Here is a 16,092-nt window from a genome sequence, read left to right as displayed (position 1 = left end):
AACCAACTTTGTTGACTAAAAATAGAAGGATTTTTCGTCATTACTTCTAACGTCTTACATTTAACTATAGATTGGATAATTATGTATAAAAATAATTATTTTATTATTTATATATAATATTTAAAGCATATGATGTGATATATATAGAAAGTAGTAATTGCAAAAGAACGGCATCAAACTCAACCAACCATCAAATTTCCCCCTGCTACATGGGATTCGGGTACAGAATTCCAGTTTCCTTTTTTTTTTTTTTCTCTTTTTTATTTATAACCAAAGATAGGTTTCATTGGGATAGAAAAGAAATACAAAAGTAACTCGACTTGACAAAAACATAGGATAAAAGAAATTACACGAAAGAAAAAAAAAAGAAAAAAGCCAAGAGGGTCAAGAAATCACAAAGATTGTGTCCAAATAGAACATGTCCCTTAGCCTTAGCAGAGGCAAACCTACCCCACCACGTGAAAGGCACTGACAAAGTGCGGCAAAGCTTGAACACATGAAATCAAGATTTACAAAACCAATGAGCACAAATAAACCAGAAAACGGCGTCGTTGCACCGTAAAAAAAGAAAAACAAACAAAAGTTTTCACGTTAAAAAAAGAAATAAAGAAAAAGAAAAAGAAAAAATCGTTACTTGTAAAGACAAAAGAAAATAAAAATTAAAGTGCGTTGTTGTGATTAAGGCATTAAGCCCGCCTTTAATACCCAAAAGAAAAGACAACAACGCTTGTCCTTGTACAGTAAACCTTCTCTTTCTCTTTGTAGTACACCTCTCTCTCTCTCTCTCTCTCTCTCTCTCCCTCTTTCTCCCTCAGTTCTCGAGCTCGGCATAAGCACGCTGGCCATGTTTGCGTGCTTCGCGGACTACTGTAGTTTATGCAGAGCCCATCTTTCAATTGGGTACCTCTATCTCCTACTCTCTTCATCTTTCATGATAGCAGCAAATGCACAGGTAACCCCCATTCGCCATTACTCTTTTTTTTTTTTTTTAATCTGTGATCCGTACAGTTTTACTTCTCTTTTTTAGCCATTGAACTTAAATGTGAAATAATTTCAGGTATTCGACTCATGTACAGCAGCTACCAATTGTGGGGCTGGCCTTTTTTGTGGAAATTGCCCTGCTTTAGGCAAGAATCAACCCGTTTGCACTAGAGGCCAAGCTATAATTCCCACTTCTATTGTATGCTTTCTTTGGTGTTAGATTTTATTTTTCTTTAACTGCGTTCCTCTTCGTTAAGCTAAAGCCTAAAACTTTGTCTAATGTTCTGTATTGTAAATTGTGTAGATTGATGGGCTGCCTTTTAATAAGTATACCTGGTTAGTGACTCATAACTCTTTTAGCATTGTGGATGCACCTCCTTTACCTGGTGTTCAAAGACTCACCTTTTATAATCAAGAAGATACTGTTACTAACCAGCTGAGGGTATATGGTCCTGCTCTATCTCTCTCTCTCTCCTTCTTTTCCTTTTTTTATTCTTGATTTTTTTTTGTCATGGCTTTATTTGGTACTTAGGAATCTAGAATTAAGACACAAATGTGAAAGGAAATTGAGAGTCTGGTTTATGTCCTGTTCATTCTTTTTGTCTAAGTCGTAGTAGATTAAATGTTAAATTGCACATATCGTTTCTAAGTTGCACTTGGTTGCTTGGAATTACACAAACAGTGATAATTTCCCAAATTTTTTTGGTGTTAAAGAGAGAAGCTCTGATAGGTTCATTTGCTTGATATTATGTTTTTATGTTTTTCATTTGCTTGATATTATGTTTTTGTGTTTTGTGGTTGTTTTCCAGAATGGTGTAAGGGGACTAATGCTGGATATGTATGATTTTGAGGACGATATCTGGCTCTGCCATTCATTCCGAGGGCAATGTTTCAACTTCACAGCCTTTGTAATGTTTCTTCCCGTTTACTATTTATCAAATTGATATATTTAAGTGGTTTTAGGAATTAGTTTGCAATGCATTCTTATGGGCTGTTCTCAGGGACCTGCCATTAACACCTTGAGGGAAGTGGAAGCATTCTTGAGTGAAAATCCAACTGCGATTGTGACCATAATTATTGAGGACTATGTGCGTATACCAAAAGGGTTATCAAATCTGTTCAGCAATGCTGGTTTAGATAAGTATTGGTTTCCTGTTTCCAAAATGCCAAAAAAAGGTGAAGATTGGCCCACTGTGACTGAGATGGTGCAAGAGAATCACCGGCTTCTGGTTTTCACTTCTATTGCTTCTAAGGAAGCAGAGGAAGGCATTGCTTATCAATGGAAGTATATGTTGGAAAATGAGTGTAAGCATTATATTCATAACCATTTACCTTTTTATTATTTTGTGGACATGTTGTTCAATAACACCATAATAACACCATTATGTATTTGATCCCAGCTGGAGATCCTGGGGTAAAACCAGGCTCCTGCCCAAATAGAAAAGAGTCAAAGCTACTGAGTTCCAAAAGTGCATCACTTTTCCTAGAGAATTACTTCCCAACTTATCCAGTCGAGAGTGAAGCTTGCAAAGAGCATTCAACTCCGCTTGCTCAGATGGTTGGTACCTGTTATAAAGCAGCAGGAAATGTGATGCCCAATTTTCTGGCAGTCAACTTTTACATGGTATTAATTTTAAGAATGGATAATGATAATGCACTGAGGACATATCATAGCTAAGCATTCTAATTGCAATGCAAACAATGCAGAGAAGTGACGGTGGTGGTGTTTTTGATGTTGTGGATAGAATGAATGGCCAGACATTGTGTGGTTGCAGTACTGTGACTGCCTGCCAGGTCTGTTACACTGCATTCTTTTACCCCTGTTTGGAATGATCTTGTGCTAGAATTCAATCAAGTCAATAAAAGATTTAAATTGAAATGGTCTTAGGATATATTTTCCCAATATTTATGATATCATTTCCTTCAAGTAACTTTATTAACTCAAGAACTAAATTCTAACAACTGATATGCTTTTCAAACATGAAAATTGACTAAGATGAACTTGAATATATTTAATTCTTGCACTTTTTTAACTTTTTTAAACAGATACTTTAGTTGCCTGTGGAGCCAGTGAAGTTAATTATTCTTATGTCCAATTTATCATTGGATTTATAGAACATATTTGATTTAATTTCAGTGTTCCAACATCTGCTCTTTTTTTCTTTTTTCTTTTTTATAAATATGTAAGTTAAGAGCCCATAGTTATCAAAATCAGTTCAAAATCATGAAGCAGCCCATTTTGTGCAAAGACAGGTTGGTGATGGCTGAGGTCTTAATAAAAACTCAATGACATGCATGATAAAGACCTAACATGGCACATGTTTTAATTAAAACCTGTAGTAAGCAAAACTAACATGATTTTTTCTTGTGCTCAAATTCATCTTGGTTTTATAGGATCTGATTTGCAAAAAGTTTCTTACACTGGTTTCAATATTCTAGTATGTATATAAATATGCTGTTGATGATGCAGGCTGGTGCGCCTTTTGGATCTTGCAAGAATATTGCAGTACCCACCACAAGTCCTGTGACAACTGCTACAGGAAGCTTTTCAGGATCTGTTCAATTTTCAAAATCTGCATCAACAGTCCATTCTTCGAATTACTTGGTTTTCCACTTGTTTTATGTTTCACTAATGGCATCTTTATTATGAATGAGATGACTGATTTGCAGTGTAGGTGGTTAGGTTGCTACTCCATTAGTTAAATATTTAGTTAGCTGCTCTTCGGGTATAGTGTTTTAGTGTCAGTATGTATTCTCTAGTCTGAACTGGTATACCACATCCCCGTGTTAATAGAGGAAGGCAAAGATATACTTGCCAGAGGTACGAGATGTGATTGTGAACAGAGAACTTTTGAGATTCTTATATGGAGGCAAAAAGTAAAGACTCGTAAAGCAAAACGAGGTATATAGCGGCTAAAGGAGATCTGGATATATCAACATATGGTTCAGGTATGCAATGCCTGCATCTTTTAGATTGACATTTGACATCTTGGTTCTCATGCAATAGTAATCTTTATTTCTTCTTCTTGTGTTTTGTGTCTTGATCAGGAGACTGACATCAATAAATACGCCTCAAATAATTTTGAAAACATCCAAAAGCATATGATTCATTGCACTCTTCTAAATAAAACTCACCGAGTGCCTCTCAACTTTATTATAATTAATGTACTAGCTAATCATAATATAAGAAACCATCCGAGCCACAGAAATTGCCCTCTGCAGCATCTTGCCAATTCATTTTACATGCTTTACTTTGTTGCTAGAAAAAAAATTAACAATCATGGATCTCCGTCAAAACAAATAACCTTTCTTTGTTTCTAATGCTGACAGTTTCTTTCTGATTTTGCTTCTTTCAGGTTTTCTATTGGCCATGCTTTTTGAGTATAATGCAAATTGTTTGGTGCGGCATGCATTAAGGGTTCTTCCACTTTCATTTATTTGGGTTATGCTTATACTTGTATTTCAATATTTTATTTCTTTGGGTTTGATTTCACACACATACTCTGGTCGGTTTTAATATTTCCATGTGGTTGATCACTCTGGAACATTTAGGCCACTGATATGGAATTTACTTTTGTTTTTTACACTAAGCATGTCCAGGAGTCTTTTTTTTCTTTTTTTAAAAAAAAAAATCTCCTTCACCTGGGTGAAATGCAGTTTGAAGAAGTTTCCTGCCCTTACTCTCCCTAAATATCAATTTTACCAGCTTTCTAGCCAGATTAATTGCCCTTGTGTTGTAGCATGGAAATGTTATTGGTAGAAGTAAAGATATTCCGTCCTGTGTGTACTACTAATGTTGTTGAAAAATGTCACACGAACATTTCATCTCATACGGCTCCTCCCTCAGGTGCATAATGAGAATGAAAGGTAGAATAAAAAGGGGAGTGAAATATTCTCATTATGAACTGACATTGTTATATCTGCCAGTATTAGGCAAAAGCATAACAATATTTCCATTTATTTTGGTGAAACGGATTGAACTGGAGTTCAGGAATTTGAATCAGAAAACCTGAACATGTAAAACATTGACTGTACAAAATTCGGGTACAATACAGAGCCAAATGCCAAATAATTTGCTGACATAAGTAAATAAACCCACCAACATAGAGCAGCTTTACAACACAAGAATGTGAAAGCAAGAACTTGCTAGTTTATTGGAATTCTCAACTTTCAATTGCAATGCAAATAAAAAAGCAGAAGAATAATCTGTACAGAGACGAGTAAATTAAGATGAGCAGCTCATGCAACAGGCAACATAGATGCATTTCCAATGTTTAGCAGAAATCCCCCATGCTTGATTCGAAGAGCTGGACTAACAGTAAGCAAACAAAGAAAGCAATCTATGGGGACTCTGGTTCCCCATGCATTAATAGACTCCAGTTTGCGGCACTTATTTACAAGATAAATAAGTCCGATCTCTGTCACATGGCGGCAGCTCCATAAGCCGATGCTCTGAAAAAGAGAACAATAATACATTTATATCCATAGTCATATCTACTGAAAAATGTTGTCATATAACTTACCTTTAAATGTGGGCAGCTATCTGCAATAGCACATAAAGACTCATCAGTGATAAATGTACCACCAACATTGAGGTGTTGCAATGAATTGGCTCTCGACATCTGTTGAAAAATTTGAATCTAAGTTGATCATATCCAAAAAGTAGTAACAGGAAAGTGGATAACTAAATAAAAGAAACAAACAACAGCAATGCTGAAGTGCACTGATAACTATATATACCAAATACCAGGTAGCAAAATAGAGAGAAAAAGGTTTGGTTCAGCTTCTAAGGATTTAGCTGTAACAACTGTGCAAGTTGAGCATATGCAAATGATGTACAATCATCACTTACCAATTGAACAACACCTTTATCTGTGATCCCTGTCATGCCCCATAAGGAAATGGATGTTAGGTTGCTGATGCACTTTGCCAAAGATATTTCATACAGTCCATTGTCAGTTATCTGGCAACCCCAACGGCTTCTTGAACTGGAAACATATGAGAAAGATTTTATCTTTTGTACTTACCGTTGCCATTGCCAATGCAAGGCAAGCTCCACATCTCACATAATAACTTCAAACCAATTGGAAAAAATTAGACACAGTAGTGAATGCACAGAAGATCCAGATCCACTTAGTTGCAATATCTACTAAAAGCACTGGCAACTGGCAATCAAATTGATGTGGGTTCAAACCCATATTTTATCCCCAGATTTAATTCTATCCAATTCTTCTAAACTCAATTATTCATGGCACATATTTTAAATTTGATTTCAATTGTATGCAAGGAAATGAAAATCATGGCTAATGGATGTGTTAAGTGGATATGATGCTGAGTTGGCATTACTGACATTGAAGGGTTAGTTGACCAGGATTATATTATACTCAAAACTAATAACTGGTTCAAATTATCCTAAAATTCAATAATCAAACATAAGTACTTTTCTGAATTCATTAACATCCAGCATCTACTAACTGATTTTATCAAACCAACAAAATCTAAATCACTGAAAATAATAATTAAATAAACTTAGAAGTAATACACAAATCAACAACCACCACCCAGCTTCCAAATCTTGAAAACAAAAACAAGAAAGAACATACATACATACATGTCAAGTTCTTTAAGACTATAAGCATAGCGTACAACTCTGGCAGTAGAATGATCATCCATCTTTAACCCTGCAAAGCTCAAACTGTTTCTCCTACCTAAAGATCGTTTCACCCCTTCTTTCCATTTCCTGCACACACTGCTCGCACTAATATATATATATATATAAAACACCAAAAACATAATTACCCAATAATCAGAATTTGGTATTGTTAATTATAACCACACGAACAAGAACAATAACAAGAACAAGAAGCTGTTAGTTATGAAGTAATCTAATACTTACTGTGCTAAATCAGTGAAAGAATTGATCAACACAAAGATATGAGCTAACAAGTCAATTGGCAGTCTATCAATCTCTGTTCCTTCTTCCATGTTTGTTTGCTTTCTCTACTCCAAGAAACAGATATATATATATATATAGAGAGAGAGAGAGAAGGAAAGAGAATCCTTAAGAGTACGTAAAAACAAAAACTTGTGGTTGTATAGTTTCTTGGACAAGAGGGTGGGGCTTTTTTCTTCTTTAAACTCTTAACAAATTATTTCTTCAGATTATGCAAAGAAGAAGAGAAAAGGGGAAAAGATGTGGACATCTTATTGTCATAATTTCATTCATTTGAGATTATTTTCTGTTTTATATTTTATATTTTATTTTGTGACAGTATAGAATCTTGATGCATCTTTTAACAAAAAGAAAATGAATTTTCTTTTTTCTTATATTTAAAAAAAGGTCAAAAACTTTGCGTGATTACTGAGTTGAGTATTAGTCGTCATACGTAATTAGTAGTTTTCTTTTTCTTTTGTGTATTGGGATTGAAATATCCCATCCCACGTGGACGTTAATCCTGCCTTGGTCTACTCTTTTCTTTCTTGAAACTTTCCTTGGCCTACTTTGCTTCCCTTCTCTCAAATTTCTCACTTTTTATTTGAATATTCTTTTAGTTGAAAAGAATAATAAGATTAAGAAATTTAGTAGAATTTATGTATTTTTTGCTAAAATTCGTTGTTTGATTCAAAAATAAAAATAATAAATTTTACAATTCATCTAAAAATCTTAGAAAGAAAAAAATAAAAATAAAACATCAAAATGAGAGATTCTGAAAACTGAAATAGGAGATAGGTTTTTATATAATTTTTTTTTTTATTTTAATGAATAAAAGATTATTCTAATACTTTCATGAGTGACTCTATTTTTACAACCTATTTTGCTAGTCCATCACTTCATTAAGATTTTATTAATTAAATGGGCTCTTATTAATTGCTCTCCATTTTCAATCATATTTCATATATATATATATATATTTTTATTTTTCTCTTGTTCACTCATATCTATCTTACTTTCTATATTTTGATTAATTATGCCGATCTACCTCTAATTTCAAAATTATGATTAAAGCACTTTATTTCTTTTCTTTTTTGTATATTTTCTTTTAATTCTGATTTCAACTAGTTTTTATTTTATAATTGCCTTTATTAGTAAGAATAAAGAAAAGGAAAAATAAATAAATATGAATTAGCAATAAAGGTTGCAAAATAGAGCCACCAAATGTTTGTTATTATATATATATAATAAATTTATTAGTTTAATATGACCACAAATAAATAAAGAATAAAAAATATGAAAATATTATTATTTATAAACAAAATTTGTGGGTTGAAGACCTTATTCCAAATGAGGTAGGGTCATCAATTTCCTCATGACACAATCATGTAAAATAACAAGAAAGAAGATGAAAGTAACAAGAAAGAAGATGAAAGTGGCACTAGGTTTCCCTGTTTTGGAAGGTGCAATTTTATTCATAGATGTAATTCCAGTAGGAGGTTCATTTGTGGTTGGAGGTGCTGTATGGGAAGGTTCAATGCTTCTTCTAGCTCTCTGTGCCTGAGAAATAAATTACTACGAAAATACAATGTATGAAGAAGGCAGGAAAGAACAAAATTTATATTGAAGCAATAAAAGGAAAAGGAATAAGGTTCAATTTCCCCCTCCAACTTTTTAAAAAAGATCAATTCACTCATTTTGACTTCTTCTGTTTAAATAAGCCCAGAACTTTGTTTTTTTTTTTGTTCAAAATCCCCCCAAGTTGAGAAAGTGAAAAACACTATTCTCTTAACAAATAAAAAAATTAATAATTCTTAAAATTTATTTTGTATTAATAGAAATTTAGAATTTTAAAACAATTAAATATTTTAAAATCTTTAGTTTGCTATTATTTTTTAAAATTTTATAAATTAATATCAAATATTAAAATTTTTATTAAATTATATCTATCAATTTAATTTTATAATCAAAATAATAATAAAAGTTGTGCAATGCACGGTTAAACGACTAGTTATAAAAATAAATTTAAAATATTAAACTGGCCCAAAAATTCTAATAAAAATTCTAAAAAATAAACTATCATATCTATGTTTCTTTGGAGTAAAAATGTGGAATGCACCACTTTAGATACTTAGATCAAAATTGAAAGCTTATTTTCTAAGCATAACAAAAGCATACGCCTCAAATAGGATTAAAAAGAGGAAGCAACAAATAGAAAAAGAAATGAAAGAACATTGACATTGCTAAAACACGATCTCTTTGACATATAATGTTATAAAAGTATAACTATATAACTATCAACAAAAAATTTGCTTAGATTTAGTTCATTATGAACTATAAAAATATGACGGGATAGTATCTATAATTTTTTAGTTCATGAGATGGACTTGATTTAAATAAAAATTAACTTAGATGTTTGGTAAATAATAATATAAAATAAAAATACTGAAATAACTATTCTTTATTATGTAGCATTTTGAGTCGCTAAGACTTCATAATTCCCCTTCTAATAATAGTGGGGATGCTTGCAATTTTGTAAATATCATATAACTGGATACATCATATAAAAGTGCAGCAATATACGACTGCAAATTTAAAATGATCAGCTAATACGGCGGCACAGAGTAATCCCATCACCAACAGGGAGCTGGCAAATCTCGACCCTTGGATCAGCAGCTATGGCCTTATTGAACTCCAACACATATTCCTTATAGAACCTGATAATGTCCTTCAATGGTGCATCAGGTGGTGCCACAACAGAACCATTCCATAAGGTGTTATCGTAGCCGATTATTCCTCCAACCTTAACAAGCTCGATTGTCCTCTTGTGATAGTTCAGGTAATTGTCTTTGTCAGCATCAACAAAGATAAAATCAAATGTCCCATGGTGTTTTCCCTGCAATTTGTTTTAAAAAGAAATTCTTAGTTACTATTATTTGAACTAATATACAAATATAAATTATATATATATATTGAAGACTTACATCCTGAATCAATTGATCAAGAACAGGAAGTGCAGGTTCTTCTTTAAAGTCAATCTTGTGAGCAACGCCAGCTTTTTTAATGATTGGTAGACCCAGTTCGTAGTTTTCACGATTAATGTCGATGGCCAATACCTGAAACATTTCAACAATTAATTTATTCTTTAATCATACTTTTATATGAAAAATAATCTCAATTTTCAACTCATGATGGATGACAATTTTTCGAAATTTTAGTTTTATCTTATACTCTTTTTATTTCAATTTTTAGTTTGGGCTTTCTTAATCTTTAATATTTTAATTTTATCTTTTTTCTTTAAAAGAAAAATTTTAATATGTTCCTCCCAAAAACTTCAGTTTAGCTCCCTTCACTGCTCATTATCATGCATGTCATACATCATCATCTTTCAATTTATGATTTAATTATTCTTCATTTATTTATTACAGCTACATATAATTTATACAATGTATTACATTAATTTTTTTTTTGGACCCAAATCATCAACATTCAGATGTTTAATGGCTCACAAGAAAATAAAAATATATCTCTTGCAGCCAACCAAGTCACTCAATGGACTAATGATTTCTATATCAAGGTGACTTGTTACTGAAGACTTGTTTTGCCATAAAGATATACAAAGTAATTGTTAAGACTCTCATTTTCCTTTCCCCGTAAAAAAACCAGTTAAGGGATCAAATTGCTGATATAACAATTACCTTGCCATCTTCAGGGAGAGCAAGAGCAGTGGCAAGAAGAGAGTAACCAGTGTAAACACCAATCTCCATAGTGTTCTTGGCATGGATTAGCTTAACCAGCATGCTCAAGAATTGCCCTTCATCAGCTGAAGTTGTCATGACATTCCTGTTCAATTATTGAATATAATCTCTACCTCAATAAATAACCGTATGTCATCAAGAAAAAAAGAAGTATATGTATATGGAGACAAAAATTTAGATTACCATTTATGAGTTGCTGTCAATTCGCGTAGTTCTTTCATTGGTCGAGGTTCCCTAGGATAAACACTGGTTTCAAGTATATACTGCAAAATGATAGAACAAAAGGGGCAGAGTTTTTAGACTTAAAATTACTCGTGAATTACTCTAATCATATTGCAATCTTCTATTTTTAACAGTTCTTATAACTATTTTTGAAATATATATATAAACAATATTCTCTAATATATTTTTACATAAAATTATGTTAATTTCTTTTTAAATCTTGATGGTTGATTCTGGTAATAGACATAATTAAAAAACGAGCTACGTGTTTAAAAAACTAATGCAACAAGCAGAAATTAAAAAATTATTTTCAATGTGATTCTCTATTTCACCTCTTATTATATTACTTTTTCTAAACAATGTTAGTCAATTTTTGTCCATATTCCATAATCTCTCTGGCAAAAAGATAAAAGATAAAACAAAGGTCACATGTCTCCATGGAAAATGCGTCAATCCACAGGTAGGTATTTGTGTTCTTTCCAGGAAAGAAAAGAATGTGACTCCATATGAATTTTGTTTTAGTACAAATTAATTTGAAAAGTGTATGCAATATAGTTTTTATTTTAATGAGTTGGATAATGAGAAATAGGAAAAATGCTTGCCTGATAAAGAGCATCACTCTGTAAAAGACTCTTGTGTCCAAACCCATGATGTTTTCCAGCTTGGTTTTGCTGCTCCAGTGTTGGTTCGGGATCCTTAGTTTCAAGTATATTCTGCAACAAGTAAAAGAAGAACAGCAACAGGATATTAGACCAAAGCTAAAACAATCGACATTGTTACTTACAGTTAAAACCAAATGTCGGAAAAGATGCATAAGTTTATTGCCTCGTAAATAGCGAAATTCTGTGTAATATTTGTATGGCCACCTTCCTGGTTTTGCTTCTTTTCCAAAGCTGGAGCCATTTTTTTTTTTTTGGCTAATTGCTAATTAATATTATCTTTCTTCTTCTTTGTTCTTTTGTGTGGCGTTGTGGGGATTTGATACTGCATTATCTCAATTTATAGATGGGAGTTCGTAGTAGTTACAGCATGACCGATGCTTCATGAACCAGCATGCTGCACGCCGCGCCAATGGCGTTTAGTTCATCACCCAGTAATGTATTGGAATCTATTCTTTTTTTGAGCTATATATTGGAATCTAATCATTCAGTCATCACCCAGAACGTAAATAATGAAAGAATATTAAGACCCACTGACGACTGCATATTAATAATCCAAAGACTAAAAAAATGCAAATTTGGTGGGGAAAATAGCTCAACTAATATACGGTGGCTATATATAAATCATGGGAGCCAAACTTACAATAAACGGACCCAATTAAATGCTTAAGTTCACCAAATTTAAGAGGGCAATTGTTATTTTTTCTTTATAAAGGATAAATTTAAAAGCTTACATAACATTTATACTAAAAAAGATATCAAAATATAAAAAGGGCAATTACTCTCCTTCTCCATGATGTGGCTTCGCCACTAACATACCTCAATTTTAACATATTTTTAATATAATACTATATATTTTTGCTTTTGTTCTTTTCAGTACCCAAATCTCAAATTTAAATTCAGGCAAAAAGAATATGTACTCAAGAAAAGGGATAAATTTGTTAAGCCAGAGAAAGAATATTAAAATATATCCTCAACTTCAGCTGCCATGTTAAATGCCATATCATCACCTAAATCTATTTTCTTTTTGTCTCTCCATTTTGACTTACTCTCACTTTTTAGTCACAATTATATAAAGTTCTTTTGGGTACCATTCATCTAAAACTATTACTAAAGTTTGAGTACTAAAAGAAAATTAAAAATATGATACTATTTAAAAAGAATATGACGAAGTTTGGGTACTGTTGAAACTATTTATCCTAAGAAATTTTTGAATATGAGACCATTTGAAACAAGATGACAAAATTTGAATCCCTTGAAGCTATCTAACTTCAACGTGATTCAGAAAAATTTAATAATCAATCAATTGTTTGCAAGTACAAGCCATGCGAAGCCAAATAACAGATAGAATTATTTAATGGCTGACGTTTTAATTCAAATGAAAATAAAATGTTATAAATATTTTAATTAAAATAATACAATAAATTAGATTATATACGATGGTAGTTGGATGTCCATTTAAATATTATTTTAATAATTTTATTTTTTCATTAGTAATATATTAAGAATGTATATGCTAATAAAAATTTGGAAGGGCCAACATTGTTAAAAATAAATATAAAGACTTAATATCAATATATATATATATATATATATATATATATAAGAGCAAATGTATTAAGAATATTAATATATAAAATTTAAAAAATCATTTATATTCTGGCTGCATTTCACACGCACTAATTGAACGTTATAAAAGACTTAATGTTAATAAAAGTAAAAGTGCATAAATTGCATGTAGACAACAAAAAGTGTAGGAGATAATTGTCTAAAAAATATAAAAGTGCAGGCAGCAAAATATATATTTTTCCTAGTATTTATATACACATTACATTATGTAAGGAGACATTAATCTTAAAATCCTTTTACTTCAATGATATTATTAAAGACAACTTTGTATTTATAGGCACTCAATTTGAGTAAGATCTCAAATTTAGTTTATTGTAATAAAGAAGAAAATAACCCATTTTGAGACATTACAAAAGCATAATTGCGAAGCTTCCCTGCATTAGGTCGAGTCACTGAGACTTTATTACTTCCCTTTTAATAATTAAGGGGATGCTTGTAATTCTGCAAATATATAACTGCATAAATCATACAAGTGCAGTAATATAGCACTGCAAACTTGAAATGATCAGCTAATGCGGCGGCACAGGGTAATGCCATCACCGATAGGGAGCTGGCAGATCTCGACCCTTGGATCAGCAGCTATGGCCTTGTTGAACTCCATCACATAATCCCTATAGAACCTGACATATTTCCTTAATGGTGCATCAGGTGATGCCACAACAGAACCATTCCATAAGGTGTTATCGTAGCCGATGACTCCTCCGACCTTAGCAAGCTGGACTGTCCTCTTGTGATAGTTCAGGTAATTGTCTTTGTCAGCATCAACAAAGATAAAATCAAATGTTCCATGGTGTTTACCCTGCAAATATTTGTAATTTTAGTTACGGTTGAATGAAGTGAATTTTATTTTTTTTTCCATTGTAAATATAGAGGGTACGGATATGTACATATTGAAGAGAAGACTTACATCCTGAATCAATTGATCAAGAACAGGTAGTGCAGGTCCTTCTCTGAAGTCAATCTTGTGAGCAACACCAGCTTTTTTAATGATTGGAAGACCCAATTCATAGTTTTCACGATTAATGTCCATGGCCAATATCTGAAACATTCAACAAAAAATTGTTCTCTATACATTACATAAACTTTTATAGAAGAAGTAATCAGGATTTTGAACCCATAATCATGCATATATGTCACGCATTATTCAATTACGATTAAATTTATTTATTTATTTATTATTGCTAGATTTAATTTGTGCATTCTATTAGATAAGGAGATTCAAAAGAAAGTGAAAATATCTCTTGCAGCCAAAATCACTCTGTGGGCTAATAATTTCGGTATATTTCTAGGTGACTGGTTACTGAAGTCTTGTTTTACCGGAATCATAAATAACGTAACTGTAAAGAGTTTCATGTTTCTTTTCCCTTAAAAAGACAAGCATAAGGGATCTTTTGCTGACATATTAAATACCTTGCCATCTTCAGGAAGAGCAAGAGCAGTGGCAAGAAGAGAGTAACCAGTGTAAACACCAATTTCCATAGTGTTCTTGGCATTGATTAGCTTAAGCAGCATGCTCAAGAATTGCCCTTCATCAGCTGAAGTTGTCATGATATTCCTGTCCATTTATTGAAGATAAACTCTATCTCAATAATCATATGGCACCAGAATAGAAAAAAGAAGTATATGTATATGTAGAACAATTTAAGATTACCATTTATGAGTTGCTGTCAACTCGCGCAGTTCTTTCATTGGTTCAGGCTCCCCAGGATAAACACTAGTTTCAAGTATATACTACAGAAAGATGGAACCAAAAAGGCATTAGCTTTAGACTTAAAAACTACTTGTAAATTAATTTCAAAAGTGCATGCAATATAGTTTTTATTGAAATTTGTCGGTTAATAAATATAGGCAATGCTTGCCTGATAAAGAGCATCACTTTGTAAAAGACTCTTGTGTCCAATTTCTTGATGCCTACCAGCTTGGTTTTCTTGGTCCTGTGTTGGTTCCGGCTCCTTAGTTTCAAGTATGTCCTGCAAGAAATGAGAAAATAACAGCATACTAGACTAAAGCTAAAACAATCATCATTGTTACATAAAACTAAAAACGAAATGTTGGGAAAGATGTAAAATTTTGTTGCCTTGTATATGGCAAGACTCTGTTCAATACTTGTATGGCGACCTTCCTGGTTTTGCTTCTCTACCAAACCTGGAGCCATTTTTTGCTAATTGCCAACGATTAGTCTTACTTTCTTCTTCTTTGTTCTTTGTTGTGGGCTTTGAATATTACATGATCTGAATTTATAGATGGTGTATGTCGTAGTTGGTACTCGATACCGAGTAGGTGTAGTTTATTTATTGAAAAAATTAAGGAAATTAAAAAAAGAAGAAGCTTGAATAAACAAGTAAATAGGATAACAAGTGAGGTGCACAGATTGATGACCTTTGATGTGTGATACAAAAACTTGACACTTACAGTAGGACAAGCACTACTATCGACCAACTCTCTAACCTATTTTGTTCATGGAAAATGCCTGGAAGCAGCGCGGGACGACGTCAAGTTCAGAGTAAGGGTGCCCAGAAAGCACCCTTGTCGCCATAGAAAGCACCAAAACTCTATTATCCATCTAACATCTATAAGTTGCATTTCGCTTAAATATGATTTCAACTTTATATTGCTATAATAGTGTCTAATACATTTTATTTCTTACAATGATCAAAATTTATACATGGAAATTAAGAGAACGGACATTCTTCTTGGTTTAGGCTCCTTAATTTCAGGTATATCCTGCAAGAAGTAAAAGAAGAACAGGATATTAGGTTAAAGCTAAAACAACCGATATTGTTTCTTAAAGCTAAAAAGCCAAATATTGGAATAGATGTAAAACATTATTGCTTGCCTTGGAAATAGCAAGACTCTGTAATATTTGTATGGCCACCTTCCTGGCTTTGCTTCGCTTCCAAACTTGGAGCCA

The 16,092-nt window shown here is 32.4% G+C and overlaps 4 protein-coding genes across 4 annotated transcripts; 1 reads left to right on the top strand and 3 right to left on the bottom strand.

The window, feature by feature from the left end:
- The first annotated feature begins 375 nt into the window (after nt 1-375).
- On the top strand, nt 376-4,571 carry LOC8289468 (PI-PLC X domain-containing protein At5g67130). The gene is made up of 9 exons (XM_002523576.4): nt 376-952; nt 1,058-1,180; nt 1,286-1,423; nt 1,791-1,889; nt 1,983-2,286; nt 2,382-2,605; nt 2,689-2,775; nt 3,452-3,930; nt 4,338-4,571. Exons 1-8 carry the CDS (start codon nt 845-847, stop codon nt 3,629-3,631), a joined length of 1,263 nt encoding a protein of 420 aa, XP_002523622.1. The 5' UTR covers nt 376-844; the 3' UTR covers nt 3,632-3,930; nt 4,338-4,571.
- A 385-nt stretch (nt 4,572-4,956) lies between these two features.
- On the bottom strand, nt 4,957-7,182 carry LOC8289467 (F-box protein At5g67140). The gene is made up of 5 exons (XM_002523575.4): nt 6,878-7,182; nt 6,593-6,739; nt 5,834-5,969; nt 5,505-5,603; nt 4,957-5,433 (listed from the first exon to the last, which is right to left on the bottom strand). The coding sequence occupies exons 1-5, from the start codon at nt 6,964-6,966 to the stop codon at nt 5,221-5,223; spliced, it is 684 nt and encodes a 227-aa protein (XP_002523621.1). The 5' UTR covers nt 6,967-7,182; the 3' UTR covers nt 4,957-5,220.
- Nucleotides 7,183-9,356: 2,174 nt separating this feature from the next.
- On the bottom strand, nt 9,357-12,088 carry LOC8289466 (caffeoyl-CoA O-methyltransferase). The gene is made up of 6 exons (XM_025158144.2): nt 11,719-12,088; nt 11,496-11,606; nt 10,855-10,934; nt 10,612-10,756; nt 9,898-10,029; nt 9,357-9,809 (listed from the first exon to the last, which is right to left on the bottom strand). Exons 1-6 carry the CDS (start codon nt 11,794-11,796, stop codon nt 9,516-9,518), a joined length of 840 nt encoding a protein of 279 aa, XP_025013912.1. The 5' UTR covers nt 11,797-12,088; the 3' UTR covers nt 9,357-9,515.
- Nucleotides 12,089-13,385: 1,297 nt separating this feature from the next.
- Nucleotides 13,386-15,546, bottom strand: LOC8289465 (caffeoyl-CoA O-methyltransferase). The gene is made up of 6 exons (XM_015722001.3): nt 15,259-15,546; nt 15,041-15,151; nt 14,833-14,912; nt 14,592-14,736; nt 14,089-14,220; nt 13,386-13,980 (listed from the first exon to the last, which is right to left on the bottom strand). Exons 1-6 carry the CDS (start codon nt 15,334-15,336, stop codon nt 13,687-13,689), a joined length of 840 nt encoding a protein of 279 aa, XP_015577487.1. The 5' UTR covers nt 15,337-15,546; the 3' UTR covers nt 13,386-13,686.
- Nucleotides 15,547-16,092: the final 546 nt, after the last annotated feature.

The sequence above is a fragment of the Ricinus communis genome, chromosome 7, assembly GCF_019578655.1.
Source record: "Ricinus communis isolate WT05 ecotype wild-type chromosome 7, ASM1957865v1, whole genome shotgun sequence".
Lineage (NCBI taxonomy): Eukaryota > Viridiplantae > Streptophyta > Magnoliopsida > Malpighiales > Euphorbiaceae > Ricinus > Ricinus communis.
Note: the sequence above shows the minus strand (reverse complement) of the source record. Positions and strands in the feature narration are given on the sequence as shown.